The 23542-nt window shown below is 37.9% G+C and overlaps 1 protein-coding gene across 2 annotated transcripts in view; it reads right to left on the bottom strand.

Moving 5' to 3' along the window:
• Positions 1-19543, bottom strand: part of rabgap1l (RAB GTPase activating protein 1-like) — a 351445-nt gene extending 331902 nt beyond the window's left edge. Inside the window, exons 1-2 of one of the 2 annotated variants that reach the window (XM_088926643.1) lie at positions 19461-19543; positions 176-362 (exon numbers count right to left, since the gene is read on the bottom strand). In XM_088926643.1, the coding sequence (XP_088782769.1) occupies positions 176-313 (138 nt within the window). In that variant the 5' untranslated portion in view covers positions 314-362; positions 19461-19543. Of the gene's footprint in view, positions 1-175; positions 363-1204; positions 1374-19460 lie in introns of those variants that run through there. The other variant, XM_088926644.1, reaches the window with a different exon arrangement.
• Between the last annotated feature and the right edge of the window lie 3999 nt (positions 19544-23542).

The following is a 23542-nucleotide window of genomic DNA, read 5'->3' as shown; positions in this document are numbered from 1 at the left end:
TTTATAATCCCAGAGTGGAGCTTAACTAGAACATAAGATTTAACACCCCTACTCTTAATAACAGCGTCATGGGATCTTAAATGTCCAAGCTGTCAGGACCTCAGTTTAACAGCTCTTAGCTATCAATTTTATGGACAAGTTCAGACACTTATTATTCTGTCCTTTTCTGCTGTACCTTGAATCTCGTTTTTCTTTCTCTGCCGGAGGGAGACTTTTCAGCCTGCTGGGCCACCAGCACAATATCTTCACTGTTGAGTGTGGACACCAAGTCTGTTGTGCTGCTGACTTTGGTAAGTGAGGAGCAGTCCTCCATGATAGAGGAGCCCTTGCTCAATGCAGCTCACCTCAGTGATAGCCTGGATCTGCAGAAAACACAGCAGCAAAAGAGGCTGAAGCTAACATAGAACTATGTGTGAAATTAATTATAAAGCTTTCTAAATCATTTACATTTTGTTATGACGTGGACAGTTATAGCTGAGCACTGAGCGGATAGGGATAAGTCAGAACCCAAGCACAAGAGACGGGTGAAACACCAGAAGAGACCCGATCGATTGGGCTCGAGCACTCCAGGATAGGGGGAAATGAAAGTGAAAAGGAGACAGAGGAGGTAAATTAGCCCTTAATCAGCCCAGGATGGTAAGTAATGAAAAAGAAAAAGGAAAAAGTGAAGCGCGTCTGGGAGATGTCGGCTCTCTGCATCTCTGGTGACTGAAGATGATGGGTCAGCAAGGCAAAGTGCCAGCCTCAAGTTAAACAACTCATCCCAGCCCGCCGAACAGAATCTGGGACCCTCGGCTGTGGGACGGAACCAACCAACAAGCCCCCAGAAAGAGGAGCCACACTGATCTGGGTGACAGTCTCTACGTAGCAGGATGGCAAGCTATCAAGTCAACACCCTGAACGGAAAAAAGAAAAAGAAGGAGCCTCCTCAGAACACAGCTGTGCTTTGCCCCATAGGCATTACCGACAGGAGGGGTCTCATCAAATCTGGCGAGGAAGGAAACCCCCATTCAATGGTCTGGTCCAGGCAGAGGGCCCAGGAGCCGGTGATTCAAGGCATATGCCATTATGGGGGGTCTCCTCCGAGACAAGGCCAAATGTGTACTGTCAACTCAGTCTCCCAGATTCAACTCTCTGACAGAGGTGCAAGGCTGCGAATGGAATCAGATACCCAGGCACCCTCTGGACCAACTGGGGGAGATACCTGTGATGGACGGGAGGCAATGGACCCATCTCAACTCTCAGAGCCCCAGGTCAGCACAGTTGAAGGGCGCAGTCCCAGTCAGAACCCTAGAAGTAGGCATCCTCAGGGAGCTCAGGCTCACGGAGTGATACTCTCCAGGCTTCAGAGAGGAAACTGGATGTCTAACTCCCTAGGAAGAAACAGAAAGCTCTGCTAGGACACTAGAAGGAGAAAAGGGAAAGAAAAGTAACCCAGACAGCCACAAGAGAAAAAGGTGAAGTAAAGAAAAGATCTCCGGATCTGGAGAAAAAGCCACCTCCAAGAGAAGCTGGAAAGGTGATCGAAAAGAGGGCAGTCAGAGAAAAAAATAAAAAAGTCCTGCTCTAAAGTGCTAGGGCCGGACTCTGTAGAATAAAAACAGGGCTACTAAGCAGAGGGGAAAAATTGGTGCATGGGGAGAGCCCTGCCTCCTGAAAGCTGGACAAAACCGCAGGAGAAGGAGGCCAGTGGAAAAGAGTCCATGGTACCAGGACAAAGGGCAGGAGCCTCCTTGCAATCAGGTACAGGAGCTTCAGTGCAGAGTGAAGTCCTGGTGAAAAGGCAGTCTGCAACGGGGCTCCAGAGTGGAGAAAGAGCAATCTGGAACACAGCTCTGCAGTAAAGTCCTGGAGAAAGAGGCAAACTGGAAGAGACTGCTTCAGTGCAGAGTGACATGAAGTCCTGAACTGAAGTCAGCGACGAGAAGAAAGGATAGTCGGCGAAGAGCCTGGAGATTTGAACCCTAGTGAATCAGCCCATTGACAGGTTATGTGCAGCCTTGTCTTCGGAGCTGAATCCTGTGCCGAGTTCCCAGAAAAAAGGAGGGCGCACGGGTGTCTCAACCTTGGAGAGGAATCCTGTTGCCAAGCCCCAAGGGAGAATGGGCATTCGACTTCAGAGTGGAGTCCTGGTGTCAAGAAAGGGGTGCAAATGGGCTTAGCATTCCAGAGTAAGATGACCACCGGGAAAAGCAGCTAACTCATCTGCCCAACAAACAGGAGATCTGGAAACTGTATTGCAAATAGGACAGAAACCAGAGTGAAATGAATAATGACAAAACGCCGTCAAAGTGGTGCCTTGGTATTAAATGGAAAAAAAGAAAATAAAAAATATTAATTGAATAAATGTTAATTAAGATGGATCACCAGAAGGAGATCCGGTTTGTGTAGGAAACTCTGAAAAATCAGTCCTCATGAGAATGTGGCGGTTTCCAGGGTTAACCCAGAGATGTCGCAGGACAGCGGTCACAACAAATTTCCTTATCAGATCATAAATTCAGCTGAACATGAATGTTAGAGGTTCTTGGAAAAAAAATGAAAAAAAAAATCTCACATAATGTCAGTACATCTGTTTTTTTCTCCGGTGTTAATTCTACATGAATCAGCAGAAGCTGTCTGATGTACACATACATTAACATGATTAAAACACAGCACAGAAAAGCATATTGTGCTCTGGATTAAAATCAGACAACTTGCCCACATTCAGTGCAAGCCTTTCATAAATGTTTTCCGAGGGATCTATTAGTACAATTATGAACCAACCATAGTATTCTGTCCCCTTGACTTCACTATAGCAAATATGTGTGTCAGATATAGTACACAGACCTTCACTAAAACAAAGGTCACACTGAAGAATTAACTTTGCTGCCAGCTATGCATGTGAAACTCTCAAATATCTTTGCTGTGTTGAAGTGAGTAATACAGAATTCAATGAAACACTTATGAGGCCAATTCTCACAAAGGAAATCACAAGTGGCATGGCTGCAACATAAAGGGCCTCTCCTTAGAAAGTATGGTTCAGTATAAATGTTGGTGACATTATCGATGGCCACTGGCAGACAACTATGAAAGGAGCAAGGGGTTTTCTGGAGCCCATTCAATCTGCCACCCATTCTAAGCTGTCATTTTATCATCCATCCAAGCAATTATTCCAAATTAGGGTTACAGGCAAGCCAGAGCTTATCCCAGTAAGCAATGGGCACAAGGTAAGGTACACCTTGGACAGGACACCAGTCCCTATCAGTGCAGACCTACAAATACTTAGCCAATTAATTTACCTCTATGTTTTTGGACTGTAGGAGGAAACCAGATAACCAGGAGATGCAAACAGGGGGAAGAGTAATAAACTCCATACAGATAGAACCCAGATCTCCAGCACTGCGAGGCAGCAATGCTAACCTCTGTAACACCATGCTACCACAGTCATTTTATCATTTTTTAATTCCTATTCAAAAGCTGTCAGATACTGATGAAATCCCAAGACAGATATGCCCATTAAAGATCTTCTTAGCACTTAAAAGTCCTTTCTTAAAAAAACTTTTAGTCTTATTTTCTATTTTGTATATGTAGGCATGAAATACAAAATGCATATTGCAACTGCAGAGGTCTGCATAAAAGGTCAACAGGTCCAAGTCTATAAAGCATACGTGTTTAATATATGTAGAAGGTAGTCATCTTCCCCAATTTTCAATTTGTGGACCAAAACCTGCATCCACAATTTTAATTTTTTGATCTGCATACCAAAGTCATTTTACCTCCTTACCTCACTTGGAACCATAAGAAAAAAATATCCAAAAAATGTAATGTTGTTCCTATGACATCTGAGTCAATCAGTAACAAAAATGGACTCAACAATAATGGAAAATTATTTTGACACACAGCTACCTCAAATTTTACTTAAACCCATTACCTATGGTGTTCTTTATGGAAAAAAAACTCTACATTTCAATTTGTAGCTTCACTTGAACAAATCAATTGCAATAGGTTTGGCTACCGAGCAGCAACACCAGCATATGTACTGCAGTGCTACATCTCAAGATTTGAGCCTTATTTTAACTTTTAAGATTTAAAGATGAAGAATTATGATTTTCTCTCAAATCAAAGATCAACATTAAATGTAACTTACTCTCATAATCATATTCAAATTGTACTTGATGAATTGAAACAAAAACATTTGTAATCATATTTAACTTAATGTTAAATATAGGATATAGGAGACCTGAAAAAATAAAATTCTAATATTATTTTCATAAGTCTTAAAAATATTTAAGAGAACTCAGAGGGCAGTAATGTTAAAACTCTAATTCCATACCTTATTTAGAAGACAGTGGTCTTTACGTCACATAAAGGAAAGAGTTCTGACCAAAAAGACCAGAATAATTACATAATAAACTGAAATGCCTAAAACAAGTTGCTTTCTGTGCAGAGTTTGCATATGCTCTGTTTTCTCCCACTGACTGCATCAGCTGGTTTCTTTATATTGTCACTGTGTGCCTGTGTGTGTGTCCTGTGATGTACTGGCATCCCATCCAGGGTTAAGTCCCTCCCAGTAGTTTCTGTTCTAGGTTACACTTCGTGTTACTGTGGCTCTTACCAGGAAAAAAAGGCTTTTAGATAATGTTTGATGGATCTAGGGAACAATGAAATAATAGATTACATTCAGAGAAATGAAGTCTTGCCGTAAACAGGCCTGTTTCTGTACCTTCATCTTGAAGAAAACAAGACCATTTCTAAGAGTATATCAACAGAACTCACAGATGCTCTCCTTTTATTGTCCCCCATTTCTTTATGGCTTGTTTCAAGAGACTTATAAGGTATATTTTCTCAACGTGACAAACAGTTCAGGAAATACAATTGATTTGATTTATACTCATCAACTGATGATTTGGTATTCAGTGGATTTTGAAAACTGATGTTTTAAAGTTATCCTTTCATGAAAATTATCCATAACACGTTTGATGTTAGCTCATTATTTTGGCAATATATTTTAATACTTATAAAAGATTTAAGATTCAAAACAACCAGACTCTGAATTCTGTGCCTATTAATATCTGCAAAGTTAAAGTTTACAGAGAAATAATTTCAGGAATTACAGTAGATACTGCAGAATTTGGCAATGCTGAACCATGTAACAATGTGTATAAAGCAGAATTGTGACTTCAAATACTTTATAATTGTGCTAGTGTTAAATTTCAGGAAGCTCAGAAAACAGCAGCAGAAAAATGAATTCAGTTCTCCTGGGCTGTTAGTGCTCTGAACACTGAATGTCTCTTCACTAGAATTTTAGGAAAAATCCAGTTAAAGCTTCTTTTTTTTAAATGCCATGTCAGCTTTCAAATTGTTATTCACATATGCTTTTCTTTTGTGTTACATTGATTGTGACACCTTATTCTCAATACAACCAATTATCAATTATGAAAAAGTAGTTTATAAGCATAAATCAGAAAAGCCCAGGAACTATACTGTCAATGATTACGGATACTAAGCCAGAAAGTCAGAAGGTTAGAGAACCCACAGTGCATTTTTTTTGCTGCTGTTCAGAGTATTAAATGCTACACGAGTACACATTACACTATTATATTTTTATTTCATGATGATGCAAGTTAAATATTAAAACACTTCACACAGGAATCTTTATGAGTAGTGTGCAAAGTGATTCCAATACTATTCCATTGGTATGTTAAATTAGACTTTACATTAATGACTGCAGCTAGTAATTTCACAATTTAGTAATTTTCTTGACTACTGTATAAGATATGCTGTACAAAATTGCGTTTTTTATTTTAAAAATACTAATATTAATTTTCTGAACTGAGATGATGCATGCAATCTTTATTCCTATTGGGAAATAATTATGACTAAGGCCAACAGGAGTTTTTGAATCAGTATTTAATCAGTATTTTTGATTACCTTCTCGTTGCACATACCATGGGATTTAAGGATTAAGAGATTTAGTGCCATTTTAACTATATAAATTTGTAATCCAATGCTACTACCAAATTACTAAAATAAACAACAGGATATAAATAAAGACTACGGTATCTTTGTGCAAAAATACAAGACACAAAACTCTTTTTGTAAATTTCATCACAAATGGATTATGTCTGTGAAAGTAGTTCAAGTAGGTTGCTGCGTCAGCATGCATAGACTGCAAACGAACAAGTAAAGGTTTATTCCATGCTAGAAAGAGAAGAAAGGAAACACAACGTTTCGGCTGTGGAGCCTTCTTCGGGTGTGAAGGAGAAGAAGGCTCCACAGCCGGAACGTTGTGTTTCCTTTCTTCTCTTTCACCATGGAATAAACCTTTACTTGTTCCTTTGCAGCCTATGCATGCTACTTGAATTACTTCAGCCTACTTCTGCTGCAACCCACTATACCTTCCTCTAAATCTTTTTCTAGATCTCTTCATCATTCCTTCTCTTCCTCCCTGGGCTACTTGCCACCTTCTCTCACTAAGCCAGCATTCTGTCTCTTCGTAGCGATCTGTTCCAAGACCAGGCTTTCTAACCACCTTCTATTCCTTTACAGATGTCTTCGACATAATGTCATTCCTAAAGGATTTCGCCCAAAATCGAACACTTTTTCCATTGACTCTGACACCACCCAGAGTAACACTCAGGGACTTCTACAACAATTTTAGAGGAAACTAATGCTTCATACCATTTTCTCCCTCAAACAACAGATTACCTTTTCTGACAACAACATCAAAGAAGCTAAGGATTTTTTATGGCTAACAGCTCCACACCATCTTCCTTTTATAACAAACCTAATCAGATCCCTCAACTCCAACCTTTACTTACCACTTCCTCACTGCAGAGAAGGATAACAAACTCAATCATCTTCTACAGAAAAAAAAACACTAACACCCCTCCTACCTTCATTAATCCTAACCTTTTTATTACTATGCCCTCAGACCTTTCCCTTTCACAGTATGAGAGAGACACCTGAAGAAGGCTCCACAGCTGAAATGTTGTGTTCCCTTTCTTCTCTTTTCAGCATGGAATAAATCTTTACTTGTTCCTTATGTCTGTGAATATGCAAAAATAATATTCTAAGGAAAAGTAAAACAAATAGTCACAATCAATGGGAAAATATGCTCCAATCTTCAAAACATCAGTGTCAATGTTACGATTCTGACCTTATGGCAATAGGCACAGGCTAAGTGCTTCCGCAGTTCACTTGCCAACTAAGGATTTGAAGTTTGCTTAAACCCTTGAAGGGCATTTCCTAATATACCGGTTAACTTGTCTACCACATTGGCTGGCTATTAAAGTTCATTGTAAATGCACCCTAACACTGTACATTCAGAACATTTGCATAACCCCCCAATATTTGTCCCTCTCTGTCTCACTGTTACAACTACCTGTGTACTGTTCCAGAATTTGCAAATAAGACCTTCTGCACATAAATAATGAGAGGCTGAAAAAAAATAACCTTTTTAAATCTTGAACAGATAATACTAAGCATTTAAAATCCTCAAAGGCATTGATAAAGTAATGCAGTGGACACATCAGAATAAACAGAAACATTAACTGAGCAGAAACAGAAGAGAACAGAAACTATGTGGAAGTGTATTTAAAACTGAGAACGGGAGACATTTCTTTACACAAGGGTTTGTGGGAGTATGGAATAATCCACCCTGCTATGTTATTCAAGTAGAAACCCTGGCTTTCTTCAAGAATCAGCTGGATTAGATCAATGGATCAATTAGTTACTAATTACCAAAAATTATGAACTAATTGTGGTCTAATAGACTTTTCTCATTTGTAACCTTCATCATGTTGTAATGTTGGTTCTTAGTCATTTAATGATTTCATGCCATTTCATACCCTTGTTACAAGCATGCTATGCAGTCTACAGCCATGTACAGTACCTTCTAAGTGCCTGCACCAATAACAGCAACGTACAGTTACCTCACAAAAAGTGCTTGGAAATACATGGCAAAGCGGTTTTAGAAAATTTCCAAAAAAGAACAGTCATCTTTGTCCTACTATACTGTGTGTGACCTGTAAATCACTTTTGTGTTTTCCAGCATGTGGTAACAGTTTCATCGACTGGCACTGATGAGGAAGTTTCACCTCATCATTTTTTGACTCGGTATCAGTGTTCCTTCATTATTTTTTTTATAATTGGTTTTAGTGTTTCTTTATTGCTATGTCTGTTAACCAGCTACTGTATGAATACTTATCTATTGGTTTTAGAATGTGAAATCAGAAAAAGCTCATATTAACCTGTACATTTGCCACATTATGTATATTTAACTTCAGCATAATATTCCTTTAGAAACATTATGCATTTCTACTAATGTTAGCAGAATTTAGTTGCCTACATAACATACACATATTTTAATTTCATTTGAATAAAAAACTATTGTTTTTCTAACATATTTCTGTATTTATGGTTCAAATATTACTACAATATATAGCTGTTGTTCACCTAGAAAGAGGAAGTTAGAAGGCTGGCATTGCACAAAGTGAAATCAACCAATTTTCAAGAAGTCACTATACAATGGAAGTGTCTGTGAAAAGGCCAGGTATAAAAGTTCAACATACAAAACCCCGGCCAGTTACTGGCACCTCACAAACTTTCCTCTGAAAAAGAGACACTAATGTCCACTATCTTTGCCATGCTTAAAGGAAGTTAAGGGCATCCATGTGTCCATCAACTATAACTGGGTCCACCAACAGAGGTTATCTGCCAGGTGACTTGCAAGAGTAGCCCCCTCACAGCAACACAAAGTTGAATCTGCAGTGGGCACTTACTCAGGTAAAACAGACAAAAAACAAGTGAGCTTCAGCTCTATCAATAATGGTTGTGAAATGAATGTATGGAGGAGAGCTGCGACAGTCTGGACAGACATACACAATCTGCAAAGAACAGAACGCATTGTGGTTATAGTTGGGACTTTCAAGACAAGTCATAAGCCCATTAACTGCATGCCTCAATTCTTACTGAACAGTGCTGAACATGATGTTAAACAGTGGATAGGACTAAGCAATTTTCATTTCTGAGGATCAAAAGCAGAGAATGATCAGGCTCAGTAGAGAGTGAATGGTGTGGATTTACAGAAAATCCTGTGGAAAAAGAGAAGCAGAGGAGTTGAAAAGGGAGAGACAAGAGACTGAAGATAGACATGAGCAGTGTTTTAGACAACAGTAGGTAAGGGATTTGAGTCAGATGTGTGAGATTCCATGAGAGAGTTTCTCTCTGGAGTGAGTAAAGCAAGGAAGAGAAAAGACAAGGAAAGGTGCAAAATTCTGTTTAAGTCAAATATTTTTGGCAAGGAGAACAACCAAGAGTTGCAATCATCTAGGAGGGACAGCACCAGAGTATGAACTAGACATTGTGTGGAACAATTTGTAAGGAGGAAGCAGATTCAGTGAATGTTCAAGAAATGGCAAACATTTGCAGAAGAAGAAATGTTTTTAACAGTTTGGGGAGCAGGAGGGGAACAAAAGCAGAGTGACACCTAGTTTTTGTCTGAAGAAGAGGTGGAGGAAATGGAAAAAGGCAATCGGACATGGAGTGGTTTAGTTTAAAATTGTGGGAGTGCATCCAGGAGGAGACAGCTGTGAGACATAGAGAGATATACATGTAAGAAGAGGCAGTTTTCTATCAGAAGAAAAAACAGGAAGACTAGAGCATTATCAATATAAACATGATGGGATGACCTGGGGAGATCTACGACAGAACCTTGGGGAGCAAGGAGCAGAGAGTAAGCCTCCTTAGTTCGTATATGTGAAATCAACAAGGCTGGAGCAGACATACAGATGCAGCCATTCAAAATGCATGGTACAACCCTGTACCACGCAAAATTATCTACAGTTCACCGTGTTGTACCGCAGTACGTGATTGGCTGGCCAAAATGACCAACAGGGGCACTCATGGTGCACTGACTGCTAGTGAAATCATTAAATCATTAATCATTTAATGTCTTTACTGTGCATGTTTCCGCTTAATATTGAATATGTACTGTATATGGAATTTTACAACTAAAGACACATTTTAGTAGCTGAGCATAAAAAGAAGAGGAGCATGACGCGTCTGAAGGTCATAAACAATATTAATTTAGGAACATAAACATATAATGTAAACTGTATATGGCTGGTATTGGTAGTTTAAATAAAAAATACACACCAGTATTCCACTTTCTTCCTAAACATTTTAAGCATCAAAGTCTTTCATTTGGTTACATACTGTGGTTATTTTGGAAAAGTTTGTACGTGCTCCTTCTAACTATATTAAGTTTCTATACATCATAAAAATATATAATGTTTTAACCTTTTCTGCGAATACTTACGCTTGTTATCGCGGTAAAAAAACTCATAATAGGGAATTAATAGGGAATATAATATGGAATCGTGTATCTAAAGAAATTAATAATGATTTTAATTTAAGGATCTAAATATATGTATTTATATAGCTGGTAGTATTACTGTAATCCACTTTCTATGTAAACACGTTTTATTTTTAATTTGACTCATTCACGCATGATGAAGTATTATGTACACTATATTAACATGTTTTTTGTATATATATATTATAACATATTCAATGTAAAGTTATATTAATAATGAAATAAAAATGTGAATTTGCAAACAAACATGAATATTGTCAACTGTTCAAGCGGTTTAATTCAAAATGTTGTATTCAGTGGGGAAATTAAACAGATGCCTCAAGCCTTAAAACGAAATCGTATATATTGCAATTAGAACCGAGAATAACAAAGCAGTAATACCACTGAAACTATAATAATGTGTCTGGTCATTATTAACAGTATTAACTTGATAATAATAATAATTTCAAGCTTCTTGCATCTTTTTCAGAGTCATTTTTTTCTTCAGTTTTCATAAGCTTCGCTTACTAAAGTATCTATTTATGAAACACGATGATTCAGATGTCAATAACTTTGTGAACAAATGACATAGAGCATGCAACCTGCTGCGATTCGAACACAGAATGGTTAAAAATGGGAACTGCAAGCTAGATGAAGAAGTAGGCGACTCAATGCTCGAAGCCCAGCAGCAACAATAATTAATACAGTGTGTATTCTCCTGTCACAGTATAAAATAGAACAATGTAGAGTAAATAATGTGGTTATGTATCGGGAATGTTTGCAAATGTTGCAATAATTATACAGTATATGCTTTTGGGAACACATTCATTTTCGAGCAGGTAATTGCTCACTTCTGCTGCTGTATGGTGTTTTGGAATCTACATGCTCTCCCTGCATAGTTATCGACAATGAAAATGTTTCTGGAATAGGCATACTGTATAAATGATAAAGTGGAGGCTATGGAGTGAAAAAAAACACAACAGAAGCACATCTGCAACAGAAAGCAACTGGTTTGACATGTACAGTAAATGTGACACCTTTGGTGCGTCGAGTACATATCCTACAGTGTGAGCACATTTGCAAGGCTATTAAAAAAGGTCAATCGAGTTAACAGTCTGGCTGTGGCGAGTTTTGACTATTTCCTGCCAGTCTTGGACAAAAGGAACCTGTCTTTCATTGGAAGGTTCACCTATTCTACTCATACATGAGAATATGGGGGGAATGCCCGCGGTCATTTTTTTCACTGACAGACAAATTTGTGTTTTGTTAACACAAACTCTGCTTAACAGAGCCGCTTGTAAAAGCAATGTGACTTTCTGCTATCTAAACTATTTTTTACAGCTTTTCAAGTCACGCAATGTTTGAGCTTGGCAGGAACACCTCATTGTATCTTATTTTTTATTTCATTTTTTAAAATAAATGTAAGGCAACCAGCAATCAAATGTCCTGTTTTTTCTTAACACTCGTTTTTCCATACTGTAGTTTGAGTCTTGTGTAAGCTGTAAGTTCTTTTTACTTCTTAATTAAACATTTGAAACACTTTAAATTTGTAAATGCAACATGCATTCCGCACAGAAATAAAATCATGTTATCTACAGATTTTAAGCAGATTAGCAGATTGCTGACAAAATAGCGCACCATCCACCACCATCCAATGAGAGCATCCCCCCCCCCTTAGGCTGGGCAAACGATTTTTTTAATTTTTAAAAAAGAAATCTAAAATGAGATATAATGATGTGTTCCTGCTTAACTTAGACATTGCATGACTTTAAAAGCTGTAAAAACAGGTTTAGATAACCACTTTTTATGCGTGAAAAACGGGTGATTTTTCTTCCTCTTGATCAGCTTAGAATCACTGTGTACGCTGTAAATTTTTTTCTTCTTAATTAAACATTTAAAATACATGAATTTCATAAAGACAACACATGTTTCGAACAGAAAAAATCATATTCTGTTCTCTTCCTGACATGTAGAACAGATCAGCAGGTCTTTTTATCCCAATTGCTTTTTCCCCCTGTATTTATCATTATTGGCTAGCTAATGTCCTCTCTTTACTAGTTAATGTTACTTGTGGCTGTGTTTCTGCGTTGTGTAGCAACGAGAGACTATATTCTCAGGCAGAGGAATGTAAAAAGCTTAATTTTTGTGTCAAATAAATTTTTTAAATTAAAATTCATTCTATACAGCAATCGCATATTTGGGGACCGTTTTATAAAAGCAATAAGGCACTCGAGGCCTGTGCTATATCGTGGATATAGTCACAGTTAAAAGGGTTGCTGGCCCTCTGCATCATCGTGTCGGGCCTAACAATCTGACAATACAATGTAAATCGTTATCTTTGTCTTCTAAGTCCCTTAATTAACTTTAAGCATAGCTTTCTCACCAGTTAGATTTATTTGTCATACCATCGTTAAACAAAGCAGGGGCGTATTGTTTAGGAGCATAAAACAGGGAAGGGGGAGGGTTAAAACTGTTACCTATCCTGGATAAAGCGGTTAGAAAATAGGTGGATTTACACCTGTGAAAAGCGTTCCAATTTTAATGTGATACGGAAGACATTATTCATAATAAATGATCTTGGACGGTCAGTAAACTGAAAATTTATAGAGGAGACACATTGTGTATTGCCTCTTTTTACACTTGGAAGAACATTCCAATGTTAATGCGACACTGCAGATATTATTAATAAACTTTTAAATCTGAAGTTGCTAATTCTACTTCAGACCTGCACACCTTCACACCTGCATGTCAAGATCATGGTTCATCATGCGTGAATGAGTCAAATTAAAAATAAAACGTGTTTACAAAAAAAGTGGAATACAGTAATACCGCTGGGGACTCGAACCGGGGCCTCCGACGTCACTCAATAGGGAACCAGCCAGCTGAGCTAAAGAGAGATCTCTCCTCAGCCCGGAGGCTGAGGTCCCTGCTATTCACAGGGAAAGGCGGTGACGTCACCGCACTGGCAAGCCGGCTTGCACAACCTGTAATGTCGGCCGTATGCGCTACAATATATTTAGATCTTTAAATTAATATCGATATTACTTTCTTTAGCCTCACAACATTGTCCAATAATACTCTTCTAGAGTCTAATTTTTAGGTAAGCAGGATTTGAGCTACAGACCATAAAAAAACAGGATTTTTTCTGTCTCTTTCTCACCCGCTGCGATTCGGGTGTTAATAAAACGTATTTACAAAGAGAGTGGAATACAGTAATACTACCAGCTATATAAATGCAGATACAGTATTTAGATCCTTAAATTAATATCGTTATAATTTCTTTAGATACGTGATTCCATATTATATTCCCTAATAATTAAATTCTGAAAAGTATGAGTTTCTTTTACTGTGATAACAAGCGAAAGTATTAATGGATAATGGATAATCACTTAACTCACTTAATCTTGAACGTTTTGTGATATTTAGAAATACCAACAAATTCAAAATAGTGTCGATAATATTTATTATCAGTAATAACAACAGTAGTAGCAGCTTCAAACTATTCGTTGTTATTAATAAATGACTTAGCTTTGAACATGTTGTGATATTTAGAAATATAAAAAATGTCAATCTAGTGTAAATAATATTTTCAAAGAAATGTTGATTTGTTAAAAGAAAACTCATGGCGACAGCTGGGTTCAAACGCCAGACATCAGGCATCTAAGGCATAAGCTTAAGCCATCACGCCACAGACATAATCAAATGGAAAGGAGTGAAACTGAAGCACACATATCCATAGAAAGTGTATTATACTACTATTTGAGCTACAGTACATGAATATCATTTTATCGTTATTAATTTCTTTAGTTACGGGATTCCATATTATATTCCCTATTAATCAAATTCTAAAAGTATGATTTTGCTTACTCTGATAACGAGCGTATTCTCAGAAAAGGTTAAAACATTATAACTTTTTACAAAGTATATAAACTTAATATGGTCAGAAGGAGCATGTAAAAACGTTGCCAAAATAACCACATGTAAGACTTTGATGCTTAAAATGTTTAGGAAGAAAGTGGAATACTGGTGTGTATTTTTTCTTTAAATTACCAATACCAGCCATATACAGTTTACATAATATGTTTATGTTCCTAAATTAATATTGTTTATGAGCATGTGAAAGGCATGGTGAATCTGAGATTCTCAAAACTTACTTTGTATGATTGGAAACGAATACGTGATCAGATCAACAAAATGCTGTGGTGTTACTTTTTGTCAATGAAAAAATAGTCTTTTCGTTTACAAAGACAGTTACAAAGAAAGCGGACCTCGGTAATAATTTGAGCTTACAGCCTGTCCAAGGTCATTCATTATTAATACTATTAGTAATATCTTCCATAAAGACCTTGATGCATAAAACATTTCTGCATAATTAAAACATTTATGATAAAGGTGGTAGGTTGTGTACTTTTGTCCAACTGAGCAATCTTGCTTTTATAAAATATACTGACTTTTTAATGTTTAATGATTAACATGCTGTAATACACAGTTTAAAATTATTAAAAGTCTAAAGAGTATACAACTTAAATTCTTAATTGGAAAACGACTGTCCTTCATTTGAAACCAGGCGTTTTCTGGCGACAGCTCAAATGCTGTAAATGAGAGGTTAACCTTAATTAACTCCGCCTGGTGGTGATTCCGGATACTATTATCATAACTGCGGTATTATACGGTATGACGCAATATGACACGATAAGACGCGTTGTGATGCGACACGCCCACCGCGTTTTACCGCTGCGTACCCCGCTCGTGAATGAATAGCTGCATCTGTATATCTTATTCCACTGTACTTCTAGTTAGCTCTGACTCATTCATTCAAAGTCTCCTTTCCAGAAACTGTGAACTTTTGATTTGTACTCACCAACCTGGACTCTGTACTGTTTCAAAGTATATTTTAAGGCATATCACATTATGATCACAGTTCCCTAATGGTCCTCTCACTTCTGTTTGTCTCATGTGATAAATTGAAGAGAGATCAATAAAAGTATTCCCACTTCAACAAACTGGATAATAAAGCAGACATTAACCATCTACATCATTTTTGGGTTCTGCTACGGACTATTGATCATTTCCAGTTTTTGTAGGGAACGTTACAAAGTCCCTAAAAGATCACTTCTTCTGTTGAAAATAAAATCTTAATTTTATTAAACAGTGTTGAATTTAATTTACATCTTCATTGGTCTATAGCATACTAGTTTTTCACTTACATTTTTCCTGTCTCTCCAACAATCCTGCTAAAGTGGTATTGTAGTTTCTGTCTCAGGTATTGTGTTTCTAAAACACCTAGCATTTAGATATAAGCATTTAAATACCAGGTCCATCCTAAGCTGTGTTAATGTCTTAGCTTATATGTAACGTTTCTTGTAAAATACAATAATTTATTGTTTCTTGTGCCTCCTAATACAATCCAACCCATACGTCATTTAACTTATTTACTTATTTCTGCAGATTCTAACATTACAGGTTTTGAGCAGAGGTGTGCGGTAAAACCGGTATACCGGTAAACCACGGTTCGTTAGTCACGAAAGATAAAGGGGAAATTTTCAGCAATTTCCATCAGCGGTTTTATTTTTTCAATTTTAACAAAGATTTTCTACTGTTTACATTCCTAAAATCAAATTGGATTCAAAGAACAAAATGACTGTGATAAAAATGCTGTTAACTTCAAAAGGGTGAGTAAAAAAATGTCATACTAAAGGTTTTGCCCGCATATCATTGGCTAGTAAGTTTCGAAATAAGAAATAATATTTCAGAAATCACACGGAAAGGAGTATTTGATAATAACACCGGGATTATTTTTCTTATTTCTCCTGAAAAACATACTGTATGGTTATTGCTTAGAATTGTCTTGCTGAGGCAATCTAATTTCTAAGCGTATCTATATACTTTTACAGAGAATCAGAGAAAATTATCATCAAATACTCCTTTACAAATCCATGGGGTAAGGTTGTTTTAATATTAAGGGTTGTTTACCATTGACGTTGTTAATATTACATATTACATACTTATTTTCAATGACCCATTGAACATGTGCTATTTTTTCCAGTTTTTCGGATTCTACTATAACTATAGTCGGGAAGGAAGTCTAGTCTTGATCATGTTTTTAATTCCATGATTTTTTTTCTTTTTTGCAAGTAAGATTGTCTTTTTAAGTTGTTTAAGTCAATAGAATAAAACAACAAAACAACAATTTTCATTACTTTATTTTGTATGCAACTCAATATGCTTTACTAATCATGAAATCAAACTATGAGAGTGTCTTCATATGAAGTATAAGCATGCAAAATAGTTTGTGGTATACCGCGGTACGTATCACGGTACATACATGTGTACCGCAGTATAACGTGGTACGTTTTCCAGAGGCAGTACCCAACCCTAGTTTTGAGTCTACTCAACATGCAACACAAAGGTCAGGACATGAAGACACAAACTAAAATCAATCACAGTAAATCTAAGGACAGAGTTATTTGGGACGCTTTAAAACATAAAGAGCTGTACTGTATATATACTGTATAGACCCATTACAAATTGGCTTGGTGAACCTGTAGAAGCAGCAAGCAGTTACTGCCACACTCTGACCAGCAAGATTCTAGACTGCAACTAAATAAATCTAACAGGAAATTTTAATTTGGTCAGCTATGATACAAAGACAGAGGTAAAAATGTTAATTATTCAATACATTTTATATAGCCCATTGAAATTTGCAGTTTTCATTTAAGATAAGCAACATTTTGCTCTCCATTTCACAGTAAAACATTATTTTCCAGAATATGGTAAAATATTGTGATCAGTCACCAGACAAAAATACTAAAATTATTTAGATAAGACTGATGTGTGAAACAACCATAATTGAGCTTTACTTAAATGACAAAAACAGGGATTTTCATAAAATGTTAACCTTGCAACATTTTACAATAATTTAAGGCTAATTTTCTTAATAATATCAAAATGCACAGATAACCCTAATCCTAACTAATGGTATCAAACATTCAACGAATGCAATTAAAATGAATCAACTCCATATTCTGTTGTACTTAATGCTTTAGTTTTTTATTAACTTAAAACTATTTACAATTAATTTTTACAAAATCAATCTGTAAACAAATACTACAATTTAAAAAATAGATTATGCACCCCCCCCAAAAAAAATTATTTACCTAAAAACCAGCAAAATAACCATATAACAACAGCTTCTGTATTCTCAGTATACATGCATGCACAGTGATCATTTTTGCATTTGATTTTGAAAGAAAACTTGCACATTGCAAGAACTACAAGAGCAGGGCACTTTACTGAAAAACAAAGTACTTTGATCACAAGTACAACAGCAGTGCTTCATGGAGGTTTTAAACCCACGGCCTCCAACAGTTACAAGTCCAGAGCCCTAACTACTACTCTTCAATGCTACTTTAAGTTCAAAAGTATCCACTGTAAAGTCAATCTTCAACCTGATATAGTCATTTGCTAATAATATATAACCTGTATCAGATTGAACAACAAGTTCTCATTTTTCATGTATGATCATCCATAAGATAGTGGTGGTTTTGCAGTTCCCTAGGTTCACTGTAGGGAATGCTGTACAGTAGTAAAAAGCAGAAGCCCGAGTGTAATCCAGACTAGTCAGGCAACAGTGATGAAACCACATGATTGAAGACATTAATCAACTAGAAGCACAGGGCGCAATGCAGGACTACTCCCTGGATGGGACACCAGTCCATCACTGGGTACACTCAGGCCTATTTACAGCCATTGGTTAACCTAGATCTCTGCTGGCAATACTAATATAAACATGTAAAATATGGTGAATTGTTACACTTAAATACATTTGAGATACTGTAGAGATCCTACTGTATGCAGGTTATTTACAACTTAAAGGGTAGCACCTTACACAAAACTATAAATTTATGTATCTTCATATTTTATATTCTTATATTCTTTTATATTACACACAGCAAGAAGGAGTGTTGCATTTCATTACCTTTTAAACCTGTTTTGTTAGACGTGCTGATTCTTGTTACTCCCATACACTTCCTAAGTTTTGGATTTATCACTGTATCCAGAAGAGGGTGTATAGAACAATATAATTTATAAAAATCTTTGTAGTATTATATATTTTTGCTTTTTATGTTAGGTTGTGACACCAAATTAAATCTTCATTATAAGTGTCATTGTTTATTAACATCACTATTAGTATCGTCTGTTCTTATCTCAACACTGAACAGTAAAATACAAGAAATATCAAGGTAAGCTTGAAATCATTCCTGGGTTCAGTAAAGTATAACTGTCAACTGGAACAGAAGATACAGGTGGCCAAATGCCTATAGCAAAGTAATGACAGTACAACTGAGGGGAACTTTACTGAAATGATAAATAATTCGATGTACTTTAACACTTTGCTTGCCATCATCAATCCAATGTTTAAAATACGAAAACAAAAGCTCAGAAGCTGTGCATGCAGGTATTTCTTTAGGCTACCTCAAACGGGTGTGGAGTTTAAAGTTTAAACTCATAAACGAATATCTATTCGTATCTAAACTATACTAAAAGCGATCGATACTTGAAAAAATAACAACAGAACTGATGTTTCTCTAATCCCGAGTGACTGATTCGCCAGAGTCCTTTCGTATGTTTCTTGCAATAGTAGGTGACGCCAGGAAAGAGATTCGGTAAAACAGGAATAAGCAAATTTCGTAGCTGCATATTACTGCTAGCGTACGGCTACCTCAACACACCATTCAATTTCCGTCCCGTGTAAAAGAGCTAAAGTCTCGACTGTTGGACTGGAACCGAGTGTTTTCTCTCTTGCTGTTTTTAGTCATTACTTCTCTCATCCTTCACGTTGGAGCTACGGGGTATAAAGACAGTAAGGGAAGAGATGCAAAGATAACTGCGAAACGCAATGCAAACAACAACTTTGGCAGAAAAACGAAAACTCCTGCCTGGAAAATGGAAACTCATTCTCACAACTGTAACCGTAATTAGGAGCTTTGCTTCGGCTGTTCTCTGTCACAGGAAGTAAGGCGAAGAAAAAGTCCAAACAAATTACACCACCAGCTAAGGCTGCCAGTTTAAAAACAAGTATCTGGTTAGTACAGGAGCAACTAAGCATGTAAGACACACTAACCTGTATCACTCTGTGTTGAGATGTGAAACAATTTATTCGGTCGCCAGTGCTCTCCAATCCCTTCAGCTGCCAGTCTGTGTGAGCTGTCAGCCCAGTCCGCAAATCATCTGCTTCTACGCACTCTCGCCGCGCACTTTACGTCACCGCCAGCATTTAGGCCACAGGTTCTGACGCGCGCGCGCAGCCAAGTTACAGAGAGTTTAGGCTTCTGGTAGTTCTTCTACCTAATAATGCGCCTCGACAGACCAAAATTAAAGTATGCAGTTTTGCACTTCCAACAGTTTACAGCTTGGTGGTTGTAAGTTGCCCTAGGATGCCTACTAAGTAACTATTGATATTGGTGACAGTTAAATACATCCGTCGTATTATGTATTATTAAATTTCAAATCATTTTTTTATATATAGCGCCTTCCACAACAGGGTTGCCCCAAGGCACTTAACAAAGCTGTCTGACAATACATGACATTACAATACAATATCATGTACAACATATATTAACAGTCATGTTCAGGAAATATTTAAATATCCTTCTAGTAAGTGTTCCCAGTGTAAGTAACCTCAGAACAGCATTTAAGTGGTATATACCCATTTTTGGTATCTCACTTGATTTGAGCACTGTATTAGTTTAATGCCTAGTGTTGTTTGCCCAATGCCTTCGTTGAAGTTACTAGTCTGAACCAAGAAAACATTGTGGTATTCCTTTTTCAGATTTTTTTTTATCATAGTAAATAAGGTATTCCCATGGTAAACGTTTATAAAACAAAACGCAAATTGCAACCATAAAAAAACTATGGTAGGAACACAGTAAAAAAAAAAGAAAATTCCTGTAGTACATCCAACCATTTTCTAATCACCCAATTCTGGGTCATAGGAAGCCACAGACTGTCTCAGCAAGCAACAGGTGCAAGGTGGAATACACAATGTGCAGGCCACCAGTCCATTGTAGGTCACACACAGAGACTAACACCAGGGTCATACATGTATATAACCTACCACTATGTTATTGTTATTGTTAGTGGGAGAAAAGCCATGTGAACACAGGGAGAATATACACTCTACTAACATAGTGTCAAGCCCTCTGCAGCCAGAGGGCGCTCCTACTCTGTCCTGTCTTGTTTCCGGTGCTTTGCTTTCCTTCCGGTGTCTCTCTCTCTCTCTCTGGGGCTATATATTTCTGGGTCTTTCATTTGCCTTCGCTCAGCATTGACGTTCGGATGTCCTGAAACCCGCCTAACACCAGGTTGCCCCACGTCCACTACCTGAGGGCATAGGTTTCTATACAGCATTTCCTGAACAGCTGAGCCCGGGTTAACCCCCATTTAGCCGCTACGCATAGGGTCTTTTACGCTTTCCTGCTATTCCACGGTTCGTCCTTTCCGACGTTCTGTGACACATACCACCCCAGGTCTGGAATTGAACCCCATTGTAACGCAGCAATGCTAACCACTGCACCTCTATAGTACACTAACCAAGGAAAATTGTCAGAAGTGACCTAAGGAGAGTTTTATTTTGTTACTTATTTTTGTGCTTCCCAGTCCAGTGGCTCTTAATTTGAAGGGACTTGCAATCCATCCACTACTGAAGAGCAGCACCCTCTGGGGATGTGCTCACAGGAAATCAATCAGAAAATAATTGTCTGAGCTACTTAAACTAGAGAAGCAGATTTACGTGTCTGCATATCTGTGTGTGATCTGTGATAACTTTGTGGGTTTTATCTTCCCAAGTATATTGTCCTGAAAACATAGCATTCTCCATCCAATTAATAATATTACTTTCGGTAACAGATTTAAATATACCACAACATTGTTTCCTTTTTCTTGACATAAATTACTAGAGATATAACAGGGGCACTGGAGATTTTTTTTAAATCAAGTTAATTTAACTGTCACAATTGTAGTCCCTCCCCCTTAAGGGCGCTCCGGCTCATTCACTTTTTAGTTGATTTTGTGCACCTGCTCCCTGTTCCAGCCCACCTTTAAAAGCCATTGGAACACGGACGCCCGGAGGCTTGCCTATCACCGAATCACCCTACGTCCGCGGCTCGGGTGGCATTCGCCTCCTAGGTGTCCTGAACCAGTCGAGCCCGGGACCTGGAGCGCCTGGTTCCGTTCCCCCTTTCTTCCCCCCGACCCTTCGCAGGATCCGCTCCGGTTTTTAACTTTGTCATGTCTGTCTACAACCCCTCACCGGATTCCTCTCCTGCTATTAACTTTGTTTTGTTAGTCTTGGATTTATCACCCAGCTTTGGACCTTTGCCTGCACTGGACTTCCCTTTGGACTCCCTTTTGGACTGTTCGCCTGGACCACGCCCCCTGAAGCACCTTCGTCACCCCCCCAGTTCCTCTACCAGCCCAGTTCCTCCTCTACCCCCTGTGTGTGTTCACTCCCTTCCGGATTGTGTTGTCTGCATAGGGTCCTAAAGACGAGTCGACAGTAGAAAAAAGTAACTGATTTGTATCTTGCAAATTTCACAGTTTGTTATTTAAAAGGCATTTTAAAAAAGGGAGACATTCTTTTGACAGTATCTCATACTATATGTCAGATTTTTAAGCAAAACTCTTCATTGTGGTTAGTTAGTCTGGCCTGTATATCCTCTAAACCAAGAGACATTGACCCATTTTTCTTTTGCTCTTCCCTTGGTCTTCCTTGCTTGTTTGGAGTTGTTTGTATCTTGTCTTCTGCCATTACTTGTTGAGATATGCTCTGGCTCTCCTGAAACCCTGAATTTCATTAAGGGTTAGAAAATGAATGAAAGAAATTCTTAAACAGTGATTACAACGTTGGAGTTAAGAGGACATGGTCACTCTCTTGTGGCTTTGGGTGGACATAAAGGACATATCCTCTTCCCTACCTCAAATTACCTGTTTGAGTGTTTGGCACCACAAGGCAGTGGATCCTGGACAGAGTATCTGCATTGCCATGAAAGACACAAGAACAATACTCTACAGTAAACTGGTATAGCTGTAGGGTGAGCCAGCTTCTTTGTGAGGTGTGTAAGACCACTTATCTTCTCTGAAAACTGTGGAGTAAACATCCGCTAATAACCTACTAGACATAGGAATGCACTTGTTTCTTTGTTTTAGGGGTCGGCCAATTGCATATGGCTGGAATATTTTCCACTTGAGGGCAAACCATTGCCTACTACAGATCCAGCCATTCAGAATGTATGACAAGTAATGCAGTATAATGTAGTATACTGTACATACCACAATTCAACAAGCTTTTTTAAAATAATCTGATGCAGGACCGCACCACTTTGTAAAACTGGCAGGTGGCACAGTGAATGCTCAATGTGGTGGGTGGAAGAATTCTGGCCCATTTCCCAAAACAGCTGGTTTCAAATCCTCATCAATGCTCAGCCCTTTAGGAACAATCTTTTTCCAATATGTTTTCCAATTTATTTTATTATTTTTTAACTGTATACTGTACTGTATATTGTGTTTATCTGAGTCCGACTCTTCATGACCTCATGAACTTTAGCATGCCAGACCTGTCTGTCAACAACTGCTTCTCTGAGCTCTTGCCAAATTCATATTCATTATTTCAGTAATACTATCTATCCATCTGAACCTCTGCTGCCCCCTTCTTCTTTTCCCTTCAATCTCTCCCAACATCAGAGTCTTTTCCAGTGAATCCTGTCTTCGCATTATATGGCCAAAGTATTTGAGTTTTAGTTTTACTATCGATCCTTCCAATCAACAAATCTGTGTTTATTTCTTTGAGTATTGACTGATTTGATCTTCGTGGAGTAACTCTTAACAATTTTCTTCAACACCACAGTTCAAAAGCATCGATTTTCTGATGCGCAGCCTTACCTGACCATGCCCCCAGAGCACCTTCGTCATGCCCCCCCAGTTCCTCTACCAGCCCAGTTCCTCATCTCTCCCCTGTGTGTGTTCACTCCCTTCAGGATTGTGTCGTCTGCATATGGTCCTGAAAGACGCTTCGTAACAGAATGCAGAGCCAACAACAAGGACCCCGCGGACGGCAGTCCAGGACTCCACCTTTTTTTTTTCCCCCCTGGATTTTTTTTTCCTTTTAGGGCTTCGGAGCTGCACTGGAAAGGAGGGAGGTACTGTCAC

This window comes from Atractosteus spatula, chromosome 11 (genome assembly GCF_055471065.1).
Source record: "Atractosteus spatula isolate fAtrSpa1 chromosome 11, fAtrSpa1.hap1, whole genome shotgun sequence".
In the NCBI taxonomy this organism is placed as follows: Eukaryota; Metazoa; Chordata; class Actinopteri; order Semionotiformes; family Lepisosteidae; genus Atractosteus; species Atractosteus spatula.
Note: the sequence above shows the minus strand (reverse complement) of the source record. Positions and strands in the feature narration are given on the sequence as shown.